This window comes from Hydractinia symbiolongicarpus, chromosome 6 (assembly GCF_029227915.1).
Source record: "Hydractinia symbiolongicarpus strain clone_291-10 chromosome 6, HSymV2.1, whole genome shotgun sequence".
NCBI lineage: Eukaryota > Metazoa > Cnidaria > Hydrozoa > Anthoathecata > Hydractiniidae > Hydractinia > Hydractinia symbiolongicarpus.
Genome location: NC_079880.1, coordinates 26,877,676 through 26,894,172, shown reverse-complemented (window position 1 = coordinate 26,894,172; position 16,497 = coordinate 26,877,676). Strand labels below are relative to the sequence as shown.

Here is a 16,497-nt window from a genome sequence, read left to right as displayed (position 1 = left end):
AACTGATTTTGGACTTTGACCTTAAAAATGTGATAAATGAGCCAGTTTGACAACAAGAAGTAACATTCTTCTTAATTTGTCTTGATTGCTGGAACTCAGCGATTGCACTGGGAACTGTGGTAGCGTTTTATTTAAAAATTAAGTTAAATAAGTCATTTTTTACTGTGGGACCAATCACAGCCGTTAGTTCGCGCTGAAGAAATAGAGACAGTTTCAAAAACTACATTTCATTGGCTTTCTAACGGTTTTAATCCGTTTGGGTTACAACGGTTGCGTCACATATTCGTACCAACATGTATTTAGTGATTTTTTCCGATGTGACTAAGTTACATCGCTTTTAACAGTGAAACGATTGACTGTGGGCCTTAATTGAACTGATTCTGGACTGTGACCTTTTAAATGCGTTAAATGAGCCAATTGGACTCCAAGGAACACCATTCTTCTTAATTCGGCATGATTGCTGGAATTCAGCGAGCACACTAGGCTCTGTGGTAGTGCTTTATTAAAAAATTAAGATAAATAAGTCATTTCTTACTGTGGGACCAATCCTAGCCGTTAGCACGCGCTGAATAAAGAGGAACTGTTCCAAAGACTACATTTCATTGACTTTCTAGCTGTATAAATCCGAATGAGTTACAACGGTTGCGTCACATATTCGTACCAACATGTATTTAGTGATTTTTTCCAATGTGACGAAGTTGCATCGCTTTTAACAGTGAAACGATTGACTGTGGGCCCTAATTGAACTGATTCTGGACTGTGACCTTGTAAATGCGTTAAATGAGCCAATTGGACTCCAAGGAATCCCATTCTTCTTAATTCGACATGATTGCTGGAATTCAGCGAGTACACTAGGCTCTGTGGTAGTGCTTTATTTAAAAATTTAGATAAATAAGTCTTTTTTTACTGTGGGACTAATCCTGGCCGTTGGCACGCGCTGAACAAATAGAGACATTCTCACAAACTACATTTCATCGACTTCTTGGCTGTATCAATCCGTTTGAGTTACAACGGTTGCGTCACATATTCGTACCAACAGAGATAGGAAAATGCCGATGTTAGGACAGACCCCGTTGGCACTTTACCATTCCACGTCAAATTATAGGCCATCCACGTCAAATCAACGATAGAAGAGTCTATAAAATCCGTTAGCACCTACGAATGTCCGGATCCGCCCCAACCCCCTAACCCCCCGCCGTGTCCCCTCCCCATGGGTCCCCCTACCCACCCTCATCTGTCGTGCCTTATAATTTATAGTGTTATGTGTGTCTATCTTTACCAGAAACAAGTAAAGATGATTGCAACATTGCAAGGTTTAGCGCCACATAATGTCATAACTGAAGAATTGATTTCGATGATTATTTTGAGATTGTTTGAGACCATTTGATCTGACAAAGGCATCACCCTTGAAACTATAATCCTTTAATTCATCACAAAGTCTTGCGGGCAACCATGTCTTATATTTATTTCCCATTCTATCTTGAACCTCCGCATACATAGATTTTTCAGAAAGAGCACCAGGTCTTGATATTTCCATCTCTTTCACATATTTAACAAGGTAAATATCGTTTTTAGACAGCTCTCTCCACTTTATGATTGGAGTAACTTGTTCTATGTTTTGTTCAAATTCTTCAACTGTTGGAAAAGCCATTGTGTTTATATTCACGATTACATCTCTTTATACCACTTTATAAATAACAACACGCAAGCAGTTTTTGTTATCTACCATCTGTCAATCAAACGCTTATAACAATAGGATTTTACATATTTTACATACCAGAAAGTTGTTTACATAAGAAAAAAGTCAAAACGAAAGTAGCCGTTGCTAAGGATATTTGGTATGTAAGGAATGCATTGTTTCTCTATTGTTATTCTGGCTTGATTGACATTTAATTGACGTCATTCTTTATCTAAACAAATACCATATGAAATAACCCGTTGTCATAACAATCACAAGAGCGATCTTCTCATCTTCGTGTGTAGGAGGAGTATCTTTGTGGTAAGGTGCAGTAATGTGTTTATCTGTAGTATCCACGTGGTGTACGGTAATGTGTTTATCAGGATGGATATCAGGATGATCGGGTGTTACCGGCTTCTTTTTAGTTATCTTATGTGATTCGGTAACATTGACCTTTCGATTAATACCGATGGTAAGATCCTCACCCGATATCAAAATCTTGTTGTTGTAACCCACCACCCCTGTCTTAATTCTGAGATTCATGTCACTAGGTAACATATAAATACCTTGTCCAACCGAATAATCAACCTTACTTGAAGCGTAGTTTAACGTATCCTGATAACGTTTAATGTCCTCCTGAATATCGACCCTACGGTTAACAATGTCCTCAAGGTTATTCATAAAAACTTTTTGGGCGGTCAGAGCACTTGAATCATTACCGAGGATGGAGGATCGCGCTGAGGCTTGAGAACTAAGAACAAGATATGCATAGGCCCTGACACTGCTCGAGATCTTCACAAGGCCCGTTTTTGTAAATCCATCGGATTTTTCCACAATCCACCGCGTCATGGAGTCGTTTGTGAAATAACTTAACCCCGGAGTCGGATATTCTTTACGTCTTTTTTGATATGAGCTGAAAAAGTTCTGACCCCTGTATTTCATTGGGTTGGGATCAACTCCATAATCGCCGCAGATTTTTAAAAACTCCTCATTTGAATAGGGATTGTCGTATCGATTGAAGCTATCCTCAAAGGGTAGAGGTGTCTGTAGGCGCTTGATGATTCGCCTAATGTGATAATACACATGAAAACGATATATTGACCTGACCATAGATCTACCATCCTTCAGGTGTTCCGAACTTACCCCACAGGCACTTGAAGCGCACCAAGTGGCGAAATTTAGCTGGGTTTGCCATAATCTAAAAGGTTGCTCATTCCAAATTCTCATACGTTGCGCGTTATGACTAAGTTCATAATTGGTAAAAATATTAGGAAAGGAAGCGGGGAAAGAGCCACTTTCAGACACAATAATGGCCTGTTTGTACAGATCCCTAGCGCTCAATATTTGAAGATCCCGCCCCCCATTTGGCTTATATGCCGCATTCGGGTTATATCTGAAAATGTCATCCATTCTTTGATTTAAATATATTCACAATCTCTAATATAATAATGTATATCACAATAAAGGACGTAAATAGCGAGAAGAAAATCTATTTGTATCAACCGATAGACAACTCACATGGTACAAAGGAGGTTGCGATCGTGGAGACGTTTTCGGATAATGTCACATATGTAGCTACAGCTCCAATAGATATACCCTTGGCTGACGGAGTTACCACGGTTAGGTTACAACAGGGTCAGCACTACACAGGGAGGGAGTTGAATTCAATCGTGAGAGGTGATGTAAAATCAACACAACTAGCTAGAAACTCTAAGTTGAGTAAAATATTCAATCTAGGGGGTATAACGGAACTACATTTTAATCTTAATGAATTGGATAACTCGTTAAATCTTAAAGATGGTGAATATAGCAACAACCTGATGACATATCATATATCCGAGTATGGTGGTGATTTTACATATATTGAACCGAAAAATCAGCAATATAAGAAACTAAAGAAAGGTTTACTTCAATCACTTACCATGAGAGTCACAGGTCAGGATGGTAAGGTGCTATGGGGTGGTATGAAGACAGCAGTTACACTACACATAAGAGATACGGCGGACAGATGATACCGTAGCATTAACCGAATTAAAGTAAAATAAAATAAAAGTAATATGGAATAGAATGGAATACGGGAAAAAGTTAAACCCAGAGCGTTCACTTAGGATCGCACATGGCGTAAAAGGAACGCATCAAAAAGTAATTGTCACTCACAACCCAAGTTAGATTGATCAGAACCAGTTACTCCTGATTAGGTTCCCTAATTTAGGTAACGATGATGTCATTGTTCCGGGTACTTCGAAAATAAGTTTCGACATTGAACTCGAGTCAAAAGTCGACACGAAGAGAACATTGGTCTCTAACATAGGGAGGGCAATTGTTAAAAAGTTGGCCATCAAGTTCGAGGGTACCGAGATTCTGAGCATTGATGACTTTGATCTTTTCGGGTGCTACAGAGATTTATGGTTAACCAAGTCTGAAAAAAGAAATGCAATAAGACAAGGTATCATCTTTGATGAAGGGTGCACGGAAAATTGCATGAAACTGAGAGTTGGAGCCGCGGATAAAGATACATCAGAGGTAGCGGACAAAGCAATCTATGATGCATACAAAAACAAGTTCACCATACCACTAGATTTTGAAATGTTGGATAGCACGATTCCTTATTATCAGGCCGGATTAGGTAATAGGCTATGTTATGAGATAACATTCAACAATTATGACAGGGTAGTATTATCAACACCAACCAAACCTTCCGGTGCCACATCGGCACCCGCGCCGGATGCTAAATACAAAATCTCCAACATATCTCTCGAATATGAGATTGTGACACAACCCACACTCGCCAGATTCATTTCAAATGAATACCAAAACATGGCCGTACTCTATGACAGATTTCTGAGACATAGACAAATTAGGGTGGATAAGTCGGACACAACGTGGAATTGGTCGTTCAATACACCGTGCAAGTCCCTGAAGGGTATATTGGTTCTGTTTGAGGAAGAGAAAGCTTACAAACGAGATACCGGTAGGTTCTACAATCCTAAGATCAAAAAGGTATCCGCCATAGTTGAGGGTAAGCCTAACCAACTTTTCGCTCAGGGGATGCAACCGTTTGAGCATTATGGTGAAATATGCAAGTATTTCGCAGAGGGAAAGCAAAAGGACAGCAACGCCGGTGAAATACAGAAACATCTGCAACTACATGATGTGAAGGTCGCGGACTACCTAACCACGAAATATGCTCTATGGCTGGATTTCAGAACCATAGATGAAAACTCACTGCACGGGACCGGCCGACGGATTGAAAATGCGAGCGAGGGGATCACACTACAAGTTGAAAAGACGGCCGAAACCGCGGGATCCTTAAACGCCTACATATATCTAATCATGGATGCTCAATTAAATATTCAAAACGGTGAAATTATGGATGTACTATATTAAGATGGACTACATGAAAGATCCTCACACGGCACTATTCGTCGGTCCAACTGGCTGCGGAAAATCCAAACGCGTAGTAACACTGCTGGAGAGTGAATACTTTGATCACTTCGATTTCATTGTGATTATATGTCCAACATTAAGATGGAACAAGACATATATGGGGAGTAACTGGTTCTGGAGGGATAGATATGTGATTCTAATTGAGCCCAGAGGTATGTTGTACGAATGGATTCAAAAGATGACGGATTTCTGTGCCGGGTACAAAACATTATTCCTGATCGACGACATCATCGCAGATGAGAAACTGGACAAAAAGAGGCAACCGCTTCTGGAGCTGGCCATCAGCGGTCGGCATCGAAACCACACCATGTGGCTACTCACACAATCATACACCGCGATACCGAAGAACTTACGAAGGCAGGCAAAAATGTTATATGTGTGGTATCCGAAGGACAGACATGATCTCGCAACCATCCACGAAGAGAATGATGTCATTGAATCGTCGGAGATCCAGAAGGTTAAGGAAAGGCTGAAAGATGGCAAATATACACATTTAGTCATGAGGATGGAACATCCAAGAACTCACGTGATTTGCTAGAATGGACATTTTTTTGTTACAAGACTCTTGTAACAAATCTATAGGAAAACTACAGTACTATCCTATAATGATAGAATATATAAATTTAATATTACTGGTGATAGCTGTAGTGCTATTGCTGGTATTGGTTAGTTTCTGTCTTTTTTGTATTAAAAAATACCTATGGCTATTGAAAATGGCCGAAACGGTAATTGACAACCTAATTTTTATCGATGAACGGGATGATGGGAAGAGACAGAAATTGCTCGAGTGCGTGCTGACCGGCAATAGCAAGTTATATCTTGGTAAGATGTATACGGAGGTGGAGATACAGAAGCTCAAGAATGATGAGGTGGATAAACTGTTCACCATATACGAGGCTAAACTATCCGGTCAAATGGTTAAGTCTTTAGGACAGTCAATAATCCACATGTACTCCATGGGCGCCTGTACAGCCCTGGGTATAAAAAATCAAAAAGCTCTGAGTGATGACCTGGAGAATGATCCATTCCTAAACTCGGCACTCCAAAGGTTCACATGTGATTTATATTATAAGTTCGGATCACTACTATCACCAATCAGTGTGGGTCTAATTACAGGTAGGCATTATATCGCTGGAAGAAATTTAAACGCAAATAATAATAATAATATAGATATAGATAATAAAGATGTCAGAGGAACAGACTCCTATTCAGGTGACAACGAAGAACCCTAAAAAGGTTGAGGCTGGTAAGAGGGTGGCTGAATTCAACCGCAAACAGAGGGAAGACTATAAAAGACTGCTCATGGCGCAGGCAGAGACGCAGGCGAAGACGGAATCGACACCAACGCGGTCGACACCTCAGACACTGTTGGAGGATCCTAAGGATATTGTAATTGAGGATTCCGTGACAGATGTTCCCAAGGGTGGGGTTAACAACTACGCAATAATGGGCGGCGGTGTGATTGTGATGCTAATAATTGGAGCGTTGGTGGTGATGAGGAACAACACCTCACAGAGTAAGGTGAAGGATCCCCCACCGAGAGCTCCATCGGACACTAGAAAAACCAGGAGTAAACTTGAAATGGAATAAAGGGATAATATCGCGATATTATAATCTAGAAGTAAATATAAGACATGGATAAGAAAAGTATAGTCAACGATATTTATAAAGCATCGGTCGTATGCGTTTTCGCTGTAGGCTATTCAATGCTCGGGAAAAAGGTATTAAAAATGACGCCACCCTCAATTCAGAAGTTTGACCTGGAAGATACCGGAAAGCTTGTAGCCATAGTCGCCGCAAGTGAAATGACAAGAGAATATCTAGTTAAGCAAAAAATTATACCTGAAACTATAAATATATAATGTTGCGAATACTGGAATGGTTGGTCTGGGTTTTATGCCAGCGTAAGAAAGTTGAGAGGATTTTACCCAAGGTGGAATACACGGAGGTGGAATACACGGAGGTGGATACGGATGTCATAGCCCCCGAGGCTATCGCATTAAAATAACGCCACTATATTATACCGGATTATATAAACATGGCTTCAATTGCAATGATGTTGGGAGGTGCCTTCGCGAACGCTTTGGCCTTCACCGGATCAAGCTACCTCTTTTCAAGTTTATCAAAGGATAGGATAGATAAGGAACGGAAGCGGCATGATCTAGCCATAGAACAGCTGCAGAAGGCTCAGGTTATATGGCAACGTAAAAGACAAGAGAGGGTTGACTTTATCAATAAGCAGCTCAGACTTGAGAAGAAGGCCGAGGGTAAATTCACGGAGCTGGATGACGCGATGCGGGAATATAAAAAAGTATTTGGAGGGTCACCTCTCACAGATATTCCGCGCAGGCCCGTATTGAGCGACTTTTATACACCCAGCAATGGCCAGCATGAACGGGAATTGGCATTTATCGCGCTAAGCATGATTGGTGTCGGAGGCGCCGTGTGGTATTTCGAAAAATAGTACCATGCCGCGGGTATTATGTTACATGACACATGTAACATATATTCGGAATAGCTAACGCTTTGTCACCATGTAGGTGTATATCAGACCTCCGATTCCGACTATCAAAGCCCACAGGTTTTGACTCAACCAACCGACGACCTCCTTTGCTCTATTTAGGATCCACGATACGATGGATCCAATTATACCCGGTAGGGACGCGGCTGCGGCACCGGCTAATCTACCCAGGAGAGATCCCAGCGCGCTCAGCTTGTTCTTTATCCATTCCCTCGCACCGCCCTCGGTTTTTTCATGATTTTTTGTATTACCGGTGGATGACCCCCCACCCCCAGGCGTCAAAGTTTCAACTAGAAGGCCGATAACCATACCAAATGCCGTTAGTACACTGACGATGGTGATACCCTGCTCACGGAATAGGGTTCGTATCTTTTCACCCAATGTGGTTTCTTTGTCAAGTACTTTGGCGATTGTCTCCCTGATGCTTTTTATTTGACTGTTAAGTTTACCTTTGAGAATATCGATAATCTCTTGCCGGCCTTTCAACTCATTTTGCAAACCTTTCAACCTTTCTTTCGCTTCATTTTTTTGTTCCTCGGTCATATTTGGTGTGTTTTCCATCTCTTCCAACTTGTTTTTTTCTCTGTCAATATGCTGTTCGAGCTGAACCTTTTTTGCAACTTCATCCTGAAGACTTCCTCTTATGTTTCTCAATGATCTATCCAATCCTAGCAATTCACGCATAGGATATTCAAATAGATCGCCGGTCTGGGTTGCTTCATGGTCTACAGATTGTTGTTTGACCAATGAAATTAAATCTTTCGCACTGTTCACAACATCTCCAGACATGGTTTCTAATTCTATATCGGTCGCATTCTCTATTTTATCCGGTGACGGTAGTCTCTCTTCTATTTTGTTTAGCCTAGCGGCCTGTCGGGGGGTTATACTACCTTTCGGTATATCGAACCCCAAATTGCGCAGCCTTTTCTTGCCCAGTATATCTGCAATGGTACCGGTAGACCTTAGAGATCCGCCATGTGTCAGCGGTCTGTTATCATCCTTGTAGTATAATTCACCATCGCGAGTCTCAAACAGATCGGTATGTATCACGCTCGGGTTCTCGTTTGGATATATAGTTAATAGCTTCTCATAGAGCGATTTAACCCGCTCACTAGTAACTCTGGAGCGCAGAGAGGTTCCTCCACCGAATGATGTCTCCTCATCAGGTGTGTGTATCTGCACACGCGTGCGCTCCCTCGGTACCAGAGGTGTGGAGTCATCGGTACCCTCGTCAGGTTGACCATGGTCACCAAACGGATCAATATCAATGTCCGCCATTATTTTATTTAAAGGATAGTTTTTTTCCTAATATAATAGAAATGGCAGAGAGTTCTAGTACCAGAGAAGAAACTTTTAAAACGGATATATCCAATTCCCAACTTGAGGAGCTGGTGAAATTACGAGGCAAGTTCCAAGACCTCGAGAAGGAACGCTGGAGGTCTCTGATCATATGGTCGGTTCTGGAGGGATTATCCGGAACCGCGGCCATTGCCGGCTCGATAGCGACCGCGGCGACCATTATTAGAAATTTAGGCGGTCCCCGTGGGAATTACATGCAGAATTCTGGCATGTGTCTGTTGGGCTCGGCTTCCTATGCGGTTACCAGCCAATATGTCGGAACATATCGGGAGAAACTTGACAAATTAAGAGCCGCGTATCGCGTTGTACAAAATGCCATCGATGTGTTCGATCAAACGCTACCCTGGAACACTCGGGACATCTGTAGAGCAGATTTTGAGAGTTTGTGTGATACTTATCATGAAACTCTCAAGGATCTGGATAAACTGGATATAGGTTATTTAGAGTAAAGTTTTTTTCTTTGTAGTAACCACACAATGGCAGAGATTTATCCGAAGCTACCCACGGCTCCCGAGTATTCGAGCGAGCAGGACAAGTTTAATACTAATACCGTGAACTCTCAACTTGGGGAGCTTAGAAAATTACGTGATAAGTTCAATACAAAATATGAGAAATATAACAAGACGCTGCACAGACTGGTGCTTTTAAATGCCAGCGCCACGGCCCTAACCGTCGCTTCGGGCATAGGTTCGGTGGTAACCGGTGCCACGCTCATCGGAATCCCCGCTTCCGTGGGATTGGGAGCCGTAGCACTGTCCGGAACCATTTTCACGGGCTCCGTCATGGCCCTGATTAAAAGATATCGGAGCAAACTTGACAAGGTCATGAAATTATATGATGTTGCGACGTCCGCCATCGCCGTGTTTGAAAACTCCGTCTCGCGGGCTCTGAATAATGACGACATTAGTCACATTGAATTTCAAACCCTGAGCGGTATATACTACGAAGCTCTGGACAAGATGACGAAAACCGACAGAAAGATGGAGAGCGAAACTCGCAGCCAGTTTGAAAAAAGTCTAATGGACGAGGTTCAAAGCCTCAGAAGGACCGTAAATCAAGGTTAGTGATGTGCGCATGTACACCGCTCGCATATTTCGTGTGGTACGATAAAAGTGCTTAAAGTTTTTAGCCGTACATGTATATGCCATAATATGTCGGACATGAATACCACGCCGGACTACAAATTGATGAAACTTCGAGAGTTGCGAGAGATTGCCAAAGCTCGTGGGGTGAAGTATATTTGCGCGATGAAAGAGGCCAGGCTGATTGAGGTGATTGAGAAGAATGATCTGGATCCGTCATACACCATAGATCCGGATACCAAGCGGGGATGGTATGGATACTGTACCGGCTGGAGGGAGAAAAACAGGGAGGCGTACCTGAAATGTCAAAAACGTTATAACGACAAGAGATCTAAGTGATTGTGCGCATTTTTGTTACTCGTACGGGTAACAAATATCGGTGGGTGGAGATATCCATGGCGTGCGGATCGCTAACCTCAAATACGATCTATAAAAATTGGAATAAAAATTCCTATATCGTATATCATATCATATCATATCCAACCATGACGTCGAGATTTACAGATGACGAAAACCGACAGTTCCTCGAAAGATTTGGCTCCTGGGCGGACGAATATTTCGGCCGCACAATAGACCCATGCCTGAATTCCGCATCCAGCAGATCTTGTTGCGAAGAATTACTGAACATGGTCGAAATATTGGAACTACAATATGATGACTTTGAGGGGATCGGTCCGGACTCTGATCATAAATCCTATGATGATATTATAGAACACGTAAAAGCTCGAAGTGTCTTACGCACCGGAGGAGTCGGACTCGGATACTATGGAACTCCCATAATAGAAGCGCGCGTCTATGCAGTCGCCACGGGTCCGTATGAAATATGGACATATATGGACATAGATGATGTCGAGGAGTACGACGATGAGTAGGAAGAGGAGGAAGAGGAAGAGGAGTACAACGATGAGGAGGAAGAGGAAGAGGAGTACAACGATGAGGAGGAAGAGGAGGAAGAAGAGGAAGAGGAGTACGACGATGAGAAGAGGACGACGAGGACAAGAGCGCTGATTGATCGTGATTTTTTTAGTGATGACGATGATGACCTAGAGGACGAGGACAAATGCATAATTTGTCTTTCTAAAAGAAAGAGCGCAACCATTGTTCATGGTAGAACGGGACATTGCTGCTGCTGTCTATCATGTGCATATAAATTGGAGAATAATAGGAGGGATAAATGTCCCGTGTGTCGAGCGCCAATAGATTTTGTCATTAGACAATATTGAACGCGAATTCCCGGCCTTTGTTACCCGCCCGAGTAACAAAAATGCGCACAATCACTTAGATCTTTTGTCGTTATAACGTTTTTGAGCTTTTAGATATGCCTCCCTGTTTTTCGTCCTCCACCTTGAATAGTATCCGTACCGTTGCCGTTTGGTATCCGGATCGATGGTGTAGGATGGGTCGAGATCATTCTTCTCAATCACCTCAACCAGTTTAGCCTTTCTCATACCCACGATATACTTAATTCCGCGGGATTTAGCAACCTCTTGCAACTCTCGCAGTTTCATCAATTTGTAGTCTGGTGTGGTATTCATGTCCGACATATACGCATATACATATACATATAAAAACTTTAAGCACTTTTATCGTACCACATCATAACAAAAAGGAGATAAATAAAGGTGTGCATAAATAAAACATGTCAAAACTTCAAGAGACTTACTATCAACCTCAAAATTTATGGAAAGGACAAAAGGCTGTTCAGAATTTAAGAGGATTCGGCTTCAAACCAAAGGAGATTAAGAAGTGGCTATCAAAACAAGCATTTTGGCAAGTACATTTACCCGCCCCAAAACATGTTGAAAGACCACATTATGAAGTTACCACCCCTAATGATTTACATCAATTCGATTTATTGTACATGCCCGGTGACATACTGTATGGTAATAAATATAAGTACATTTTGTCGGGAATCGATGCTGCTTCCAGATACAAGGTAGCCCGACCTTTGAGGACTAAGAAAGCCAAAGAGGTTGCCGCTATGATTGAAGACATCTACAAGGCCGGACCATTAACTTATCCAAAAACTTTCCAATGTGATAACGGTTCAGAATTCAAAGCAGATGTGACAAAGCTGTTGGAGAAGCATAAGGTTGAAATTAAAAGGGCGACTACAAAATATAAGCATACGCACACAGCTTTTGTTGAGGCGTTGAACAAGATACTTGCGGAAAATTTATTCAAAATACAAGATGCTCAAGAACTGAATGATTCTGAAAAGGTATCATCTACATGGGTTAAGCATCTGTATAAACTGATTGATAGGCTAAACGATACAAAGACGCAGATGATTGGTATGAAACCAAAAGATGCTATTATAATGAAAGAGGTGCCTCTGGTTAATCAAGAGAATTATCCACCTGAAGTAGAATTACCAAAAGATGGCCTGTATAGATATCTACTACAACCTGGTGAAGAGCATGATGATGGGCGGAGACGGGCAACCGATAGAATATGGTCGAAAAACACATATAGATTGCGTGAGGTAATAGCGCAACCTGGTAACCGTGTAATGTACTATGTTCAAGACGGACCCGGACGGGCTTTTGTAAAAGAGGAATTGATGTTAATACCTGAAGATACAGAATTACCTCCTGATTATGTGCAAGGTTGGTGAAAAAGGGGGCGATATCTTTACCTGTTTCTGGTAAAGATGATGCTGGGGATCGCGCAGGGTCGTCCGCAGATATGGCCGCTATGGCTCAGTCTTGGGGGACGATCGACACCTCAGGATTTTTGTTACTCGGGCGGGTAACAAATATCGGGAATTCATGTTCAATATTGTCTAATGACAAAATCTATTGGCGCTCGACACACGGGACAATTATCTTCCCCCTTTTCCAATTTATATGCGCACGATAAACAGCAGCAGCAATGTCCCGTTCTATCATGAACAAAGGTTGCGCTCTTTCTTTTAGAAAGACAAATGATACATCTATCATCTTCATCTAGGTCATCATCGTCATCACTAAAAAAATCACGATCAATCAGCGCTCTTGTCCTCGTCGTCCTCTTCTCATCATCGTCCTCATCTTCATCAATGTCAAGCTGTGCTGGTACCGATCCAGGTGCCGGTTGTTGAAATGGAGGTGGTCTGGTGGGTCCGGGCTCATTATAATGAGTATGATCTATTGATAATAATAATTGGATAAGCTCGTCCCTTCTTAGATGCGAGTATCTAGATGCGCCGAGGAAACCCGCTCGGTTTCGTAAATCACGGACCGTGAAAAGACTATTGTCATCAATATATTCTCTACTGTAGGTGGGTGGTGTCGGTCTAGGTGTCGGAACACTCTCGATTGCTATCCGGCGGGAATAATGCGATAGATCAATCGATATTAATAATCTGATAAGCTCAGCCCTTCTGAGCCGCGAGTATCCATGTAGGCCAAGGTACCTCGCTCTGGCTCTTAAATCAGGGAGCGTGAAAAGACTAAAGTCATCAATATATTCTCTGCTGTAGGTGAGGGCGCGTACGATCGGTGAAGACATGGTTGGATATGATATACGAATACAGAATCTTTAACCCGATTTTATAGATCGTATTTGAGGTTGGCGATTAGCACGCCATGGATATCTCCGCGAATTCCTGGCCTTTGTTACTCGGGCGGGTAACAAAAAATCCCGTGGTGTCGATGGATACTCACCCACGGTGGATCGGCACTCTGTGTGTTTTAGCGTGTTTTACTACAATTTTAGCACGGTGTGGCAACCACAAACTAGGACACTCATGACCCTCCAACACGGTTTACGATTTTTTTTAAAAAAAGGGTTAAAGATTCTGTATTCGTATATCATACGCAAGCATGACTTCGAGAAATACCTTTGCTGAATTAAGAAAACTCGCTAAGGAACGCGGCCTACATGGCTACGCAAAGCTCAGAAAGGCCGAGATTATCGAATTATTGGGACCAACTACCGTTTCAGCACCGGTTAGACCGGTACCCATGCCGAGACCCTCGAGACCCGTACCGGTGTCGAGACCTAGACCGAGACCGAGACCGAGACCGGCACCTAGACCGGTGTCGAGACCGATACCGGCACCTAGATACACCGGACCGCCTAGACTCTACAGCCCTTTACCAACATCTAGACCCGCCATACATGTACCACCTACATCAATCAAATCTCTGGGGAGTTTTCTAGGATCCGATGGATCTGTACCCATACCAACACCGAGACCGAGACCTAGACCATTTAGATCTGGCTCTGACATGGATATTTTTGAGCAGGAAGAAATGGCTAAAACCAGACCTATAGTGAAAAGCAAGTTGATTGAATGGAGAGACTGGTTGACGAAACATGTACCTAAGGCTATTAAGGATAAAACAACAAAAGCTTTCAAAACCATGAAGGATAAGATCATGGGTTTGTATAAAAAGGGCAGTGGAGAGGAAGAGGTGAAAGAGGTGGAAGAGGTGAAAGAGGAAAACCCCTATACTCCCATTGAGGAGGCGTTTGACCGTTCATACAAACGTTTCAAGATAAACTCGGATGGTAAGAAGAGGAATGTCAAGGTCTTTCTCAAACAGCTTAAGCCTATCGTTAAGAGGTTGATGAAGGAAGTGCTCAGGCAGAAGAAGTCGCTGAAGACTCAGGCTACACTGTGGGTGAAATGGGTAAAGGAGGACACCGGCTCGACCGATGCCCCACGTGTATATGTTGACAAAGCGTTCAATAGCTATATGGAGGTATTACATTCCAACGATGACATTTCTAATGTTTTTGATCGGATCCGTAATAAGATAATCGAGCAGATTGAAAACCCTGCTCTACCCGCCAGTGGGTTCACAATCGATAAAATCTTGCATATGCATGTGGACTTTCATAAGCTAAAATTAACGAGAGGTAGTTCTTACTTACCGCTACCCAAGAATTTCAGTGGAAAGCGATCTGTGATTAACCCACATAACGAGGATGAAGAATGCTTCAAATGGGCCGTTATCGCTGCTCTCAATCATGATAAGATTGATAATCATCCTGAACGAATCTCAAACCTTAAGAAGTTTGAAGACAAGTGCAATTGGGGTGGTCTAACTTTCCCAATGGCTCTAAACAAGATAGATTTATTTGAGAGAAGGAACCCTGATATCGCCGTGCATGTTTTGACAAAAGATGACATTGAGGGTGTCTATATGTGTCGAAAGTCGAAGCATCTTGACCGGGATGAGACGGTTGTTTTGTTTTTACTGTGTGAAGGGGATAAGAGGCATTATATCGCTGTTAAGAACCTGAGTGGTGTCCTGAGCAAGGCCAACTCAAAGCATGAACATAAAGAGCATTATTGCTTGAATTGTCTCTCTGGTTTTCCAAGCGAACGGAAAAGGGATGAGCACTTTGAGTATTGTAAGAATAACGATGCCGTTAATATTCAACTCCCTAAGGAGGGTAGCACCTTAACCTTCACCCACGGTCAGTACCAGCTCAAAGCCCCATTCATCATGTATGCCGATTTTGAAGCTTTTACAAAACCTGAAGAGATAGAGTGTGGATCGTCCACCGAGAAAGTTGGTAAACATATCCCCACCGGATTCTGTTGTTATAGTAAATATGCTCATGGTGAAGTTTTGGACCCTCTGAAGCTTTACCGTGGTGATGACTGTGTTCCGCGCTTTGTGGATCATGTGGTTTCCGAGGCGAAAAGGTTATACAACATGTTTCCACAACTTGCTATGCAAGATCTAACCGATGAAGAACTTGATGGATATGAAAATTCCACCAACTGCCACATCTGTATGAGAGAATTTGGTGATGATGACATCAAGGTCAGGGATCACTGTCATTTTACCGGAAAGTTTCGTGGATCGGCACACATGGAATGTAATCTCCGTTACAAGGTGCCTAATTATATTCCGGTTGTCTTCCATAATCTGAGCGGATATGATGCGCATCTATTTTTCAAAGAGCTTGCGAAGAAGTATGGAGAAGGTGGTATGAGTGTAATCGCTGAAAATAAAGAGAAATATATCTCTTTCTCTACCGATGTTAAGGTTGGTGAATACACCAACAAAAATGGTGAGACCAAAGACAAAAAGATAAAGCTGAGATTCATCGATTCATTTAGATTTATGTCAAGAGGATTAGGTTCCTTGGCTGACAATCTATCCGATGATCAGTGTAAAAACCTTAGAGAATTCTTCAATGATGAGCAATTCACCATAATGAGAAGGAAGGGTGTATACCCATATGAGTATGTTGATTCATTCGATAGGTTTAATGAAACCAGGCTTCCTTCGAAAGATGACTTTTATAGCAAGTTGAACATGAATGGTATCAGCGATGCTGATTATGCGCATGCCCAGAAGGTGTGGAAGGACATGAAAGTTGAAAATATGGGCGTTTATCATGATATCTATCTCAAGACGGATGTTCTGCTTCTGAGTGATGTGTTTGAGACATTCAGAGAGACA

The 16,497-nt window shown here is 42.3% G+C and overlaps 2 protein-coding genes across 3 annotated transcripts in view; one reads left to right on the top strand and one right to left on the bottom strand.

The window, feature by feature from the left end:
* LOC130647884 (uncharacterized) overlaps positions 1-6,273 on the bottom strand; it is a 49,470-nt gene extending 43,197 nt beyond the window's left edge. Inside the window, exon 1 of the mRNA XM_057453890.1 lies at positions 6,136-6,273. The gene's annotated coding sequence lies outside the window, so the exon portion shown is untranslated. The remainder of the gene's footprint in view (positions 1-6,135) is intronic.
* The window catches only part of LOC130647883 (uncharacterized), a 53,015-nt gene extending 44,858 nt beyond the window's left edge, over positions 1-8,157 (top strand). Inside the window, exon 2 of one of the 2 annotated variants that reach the window (XR_008982895.1) lies at positions 7,666-8,157. Coding sequence is in view for 1 of the 2 variants with exons in the window: in XM_057453889.1 (XP_057309872.1) it covers positions 7,564-7,589 (26 nt within the window). In the remaining variant the exon portion in view is untranslated. Of the gene's footprint in view, positions 1-7,563 lie in introns of both variants that reach the window. The other variant, XM_057453889.1, reaches the window with a different exon arrangement.
* The last annotated feature ends 8,340 nt before the right edge of the window (positions 8,158-16,497 follow it).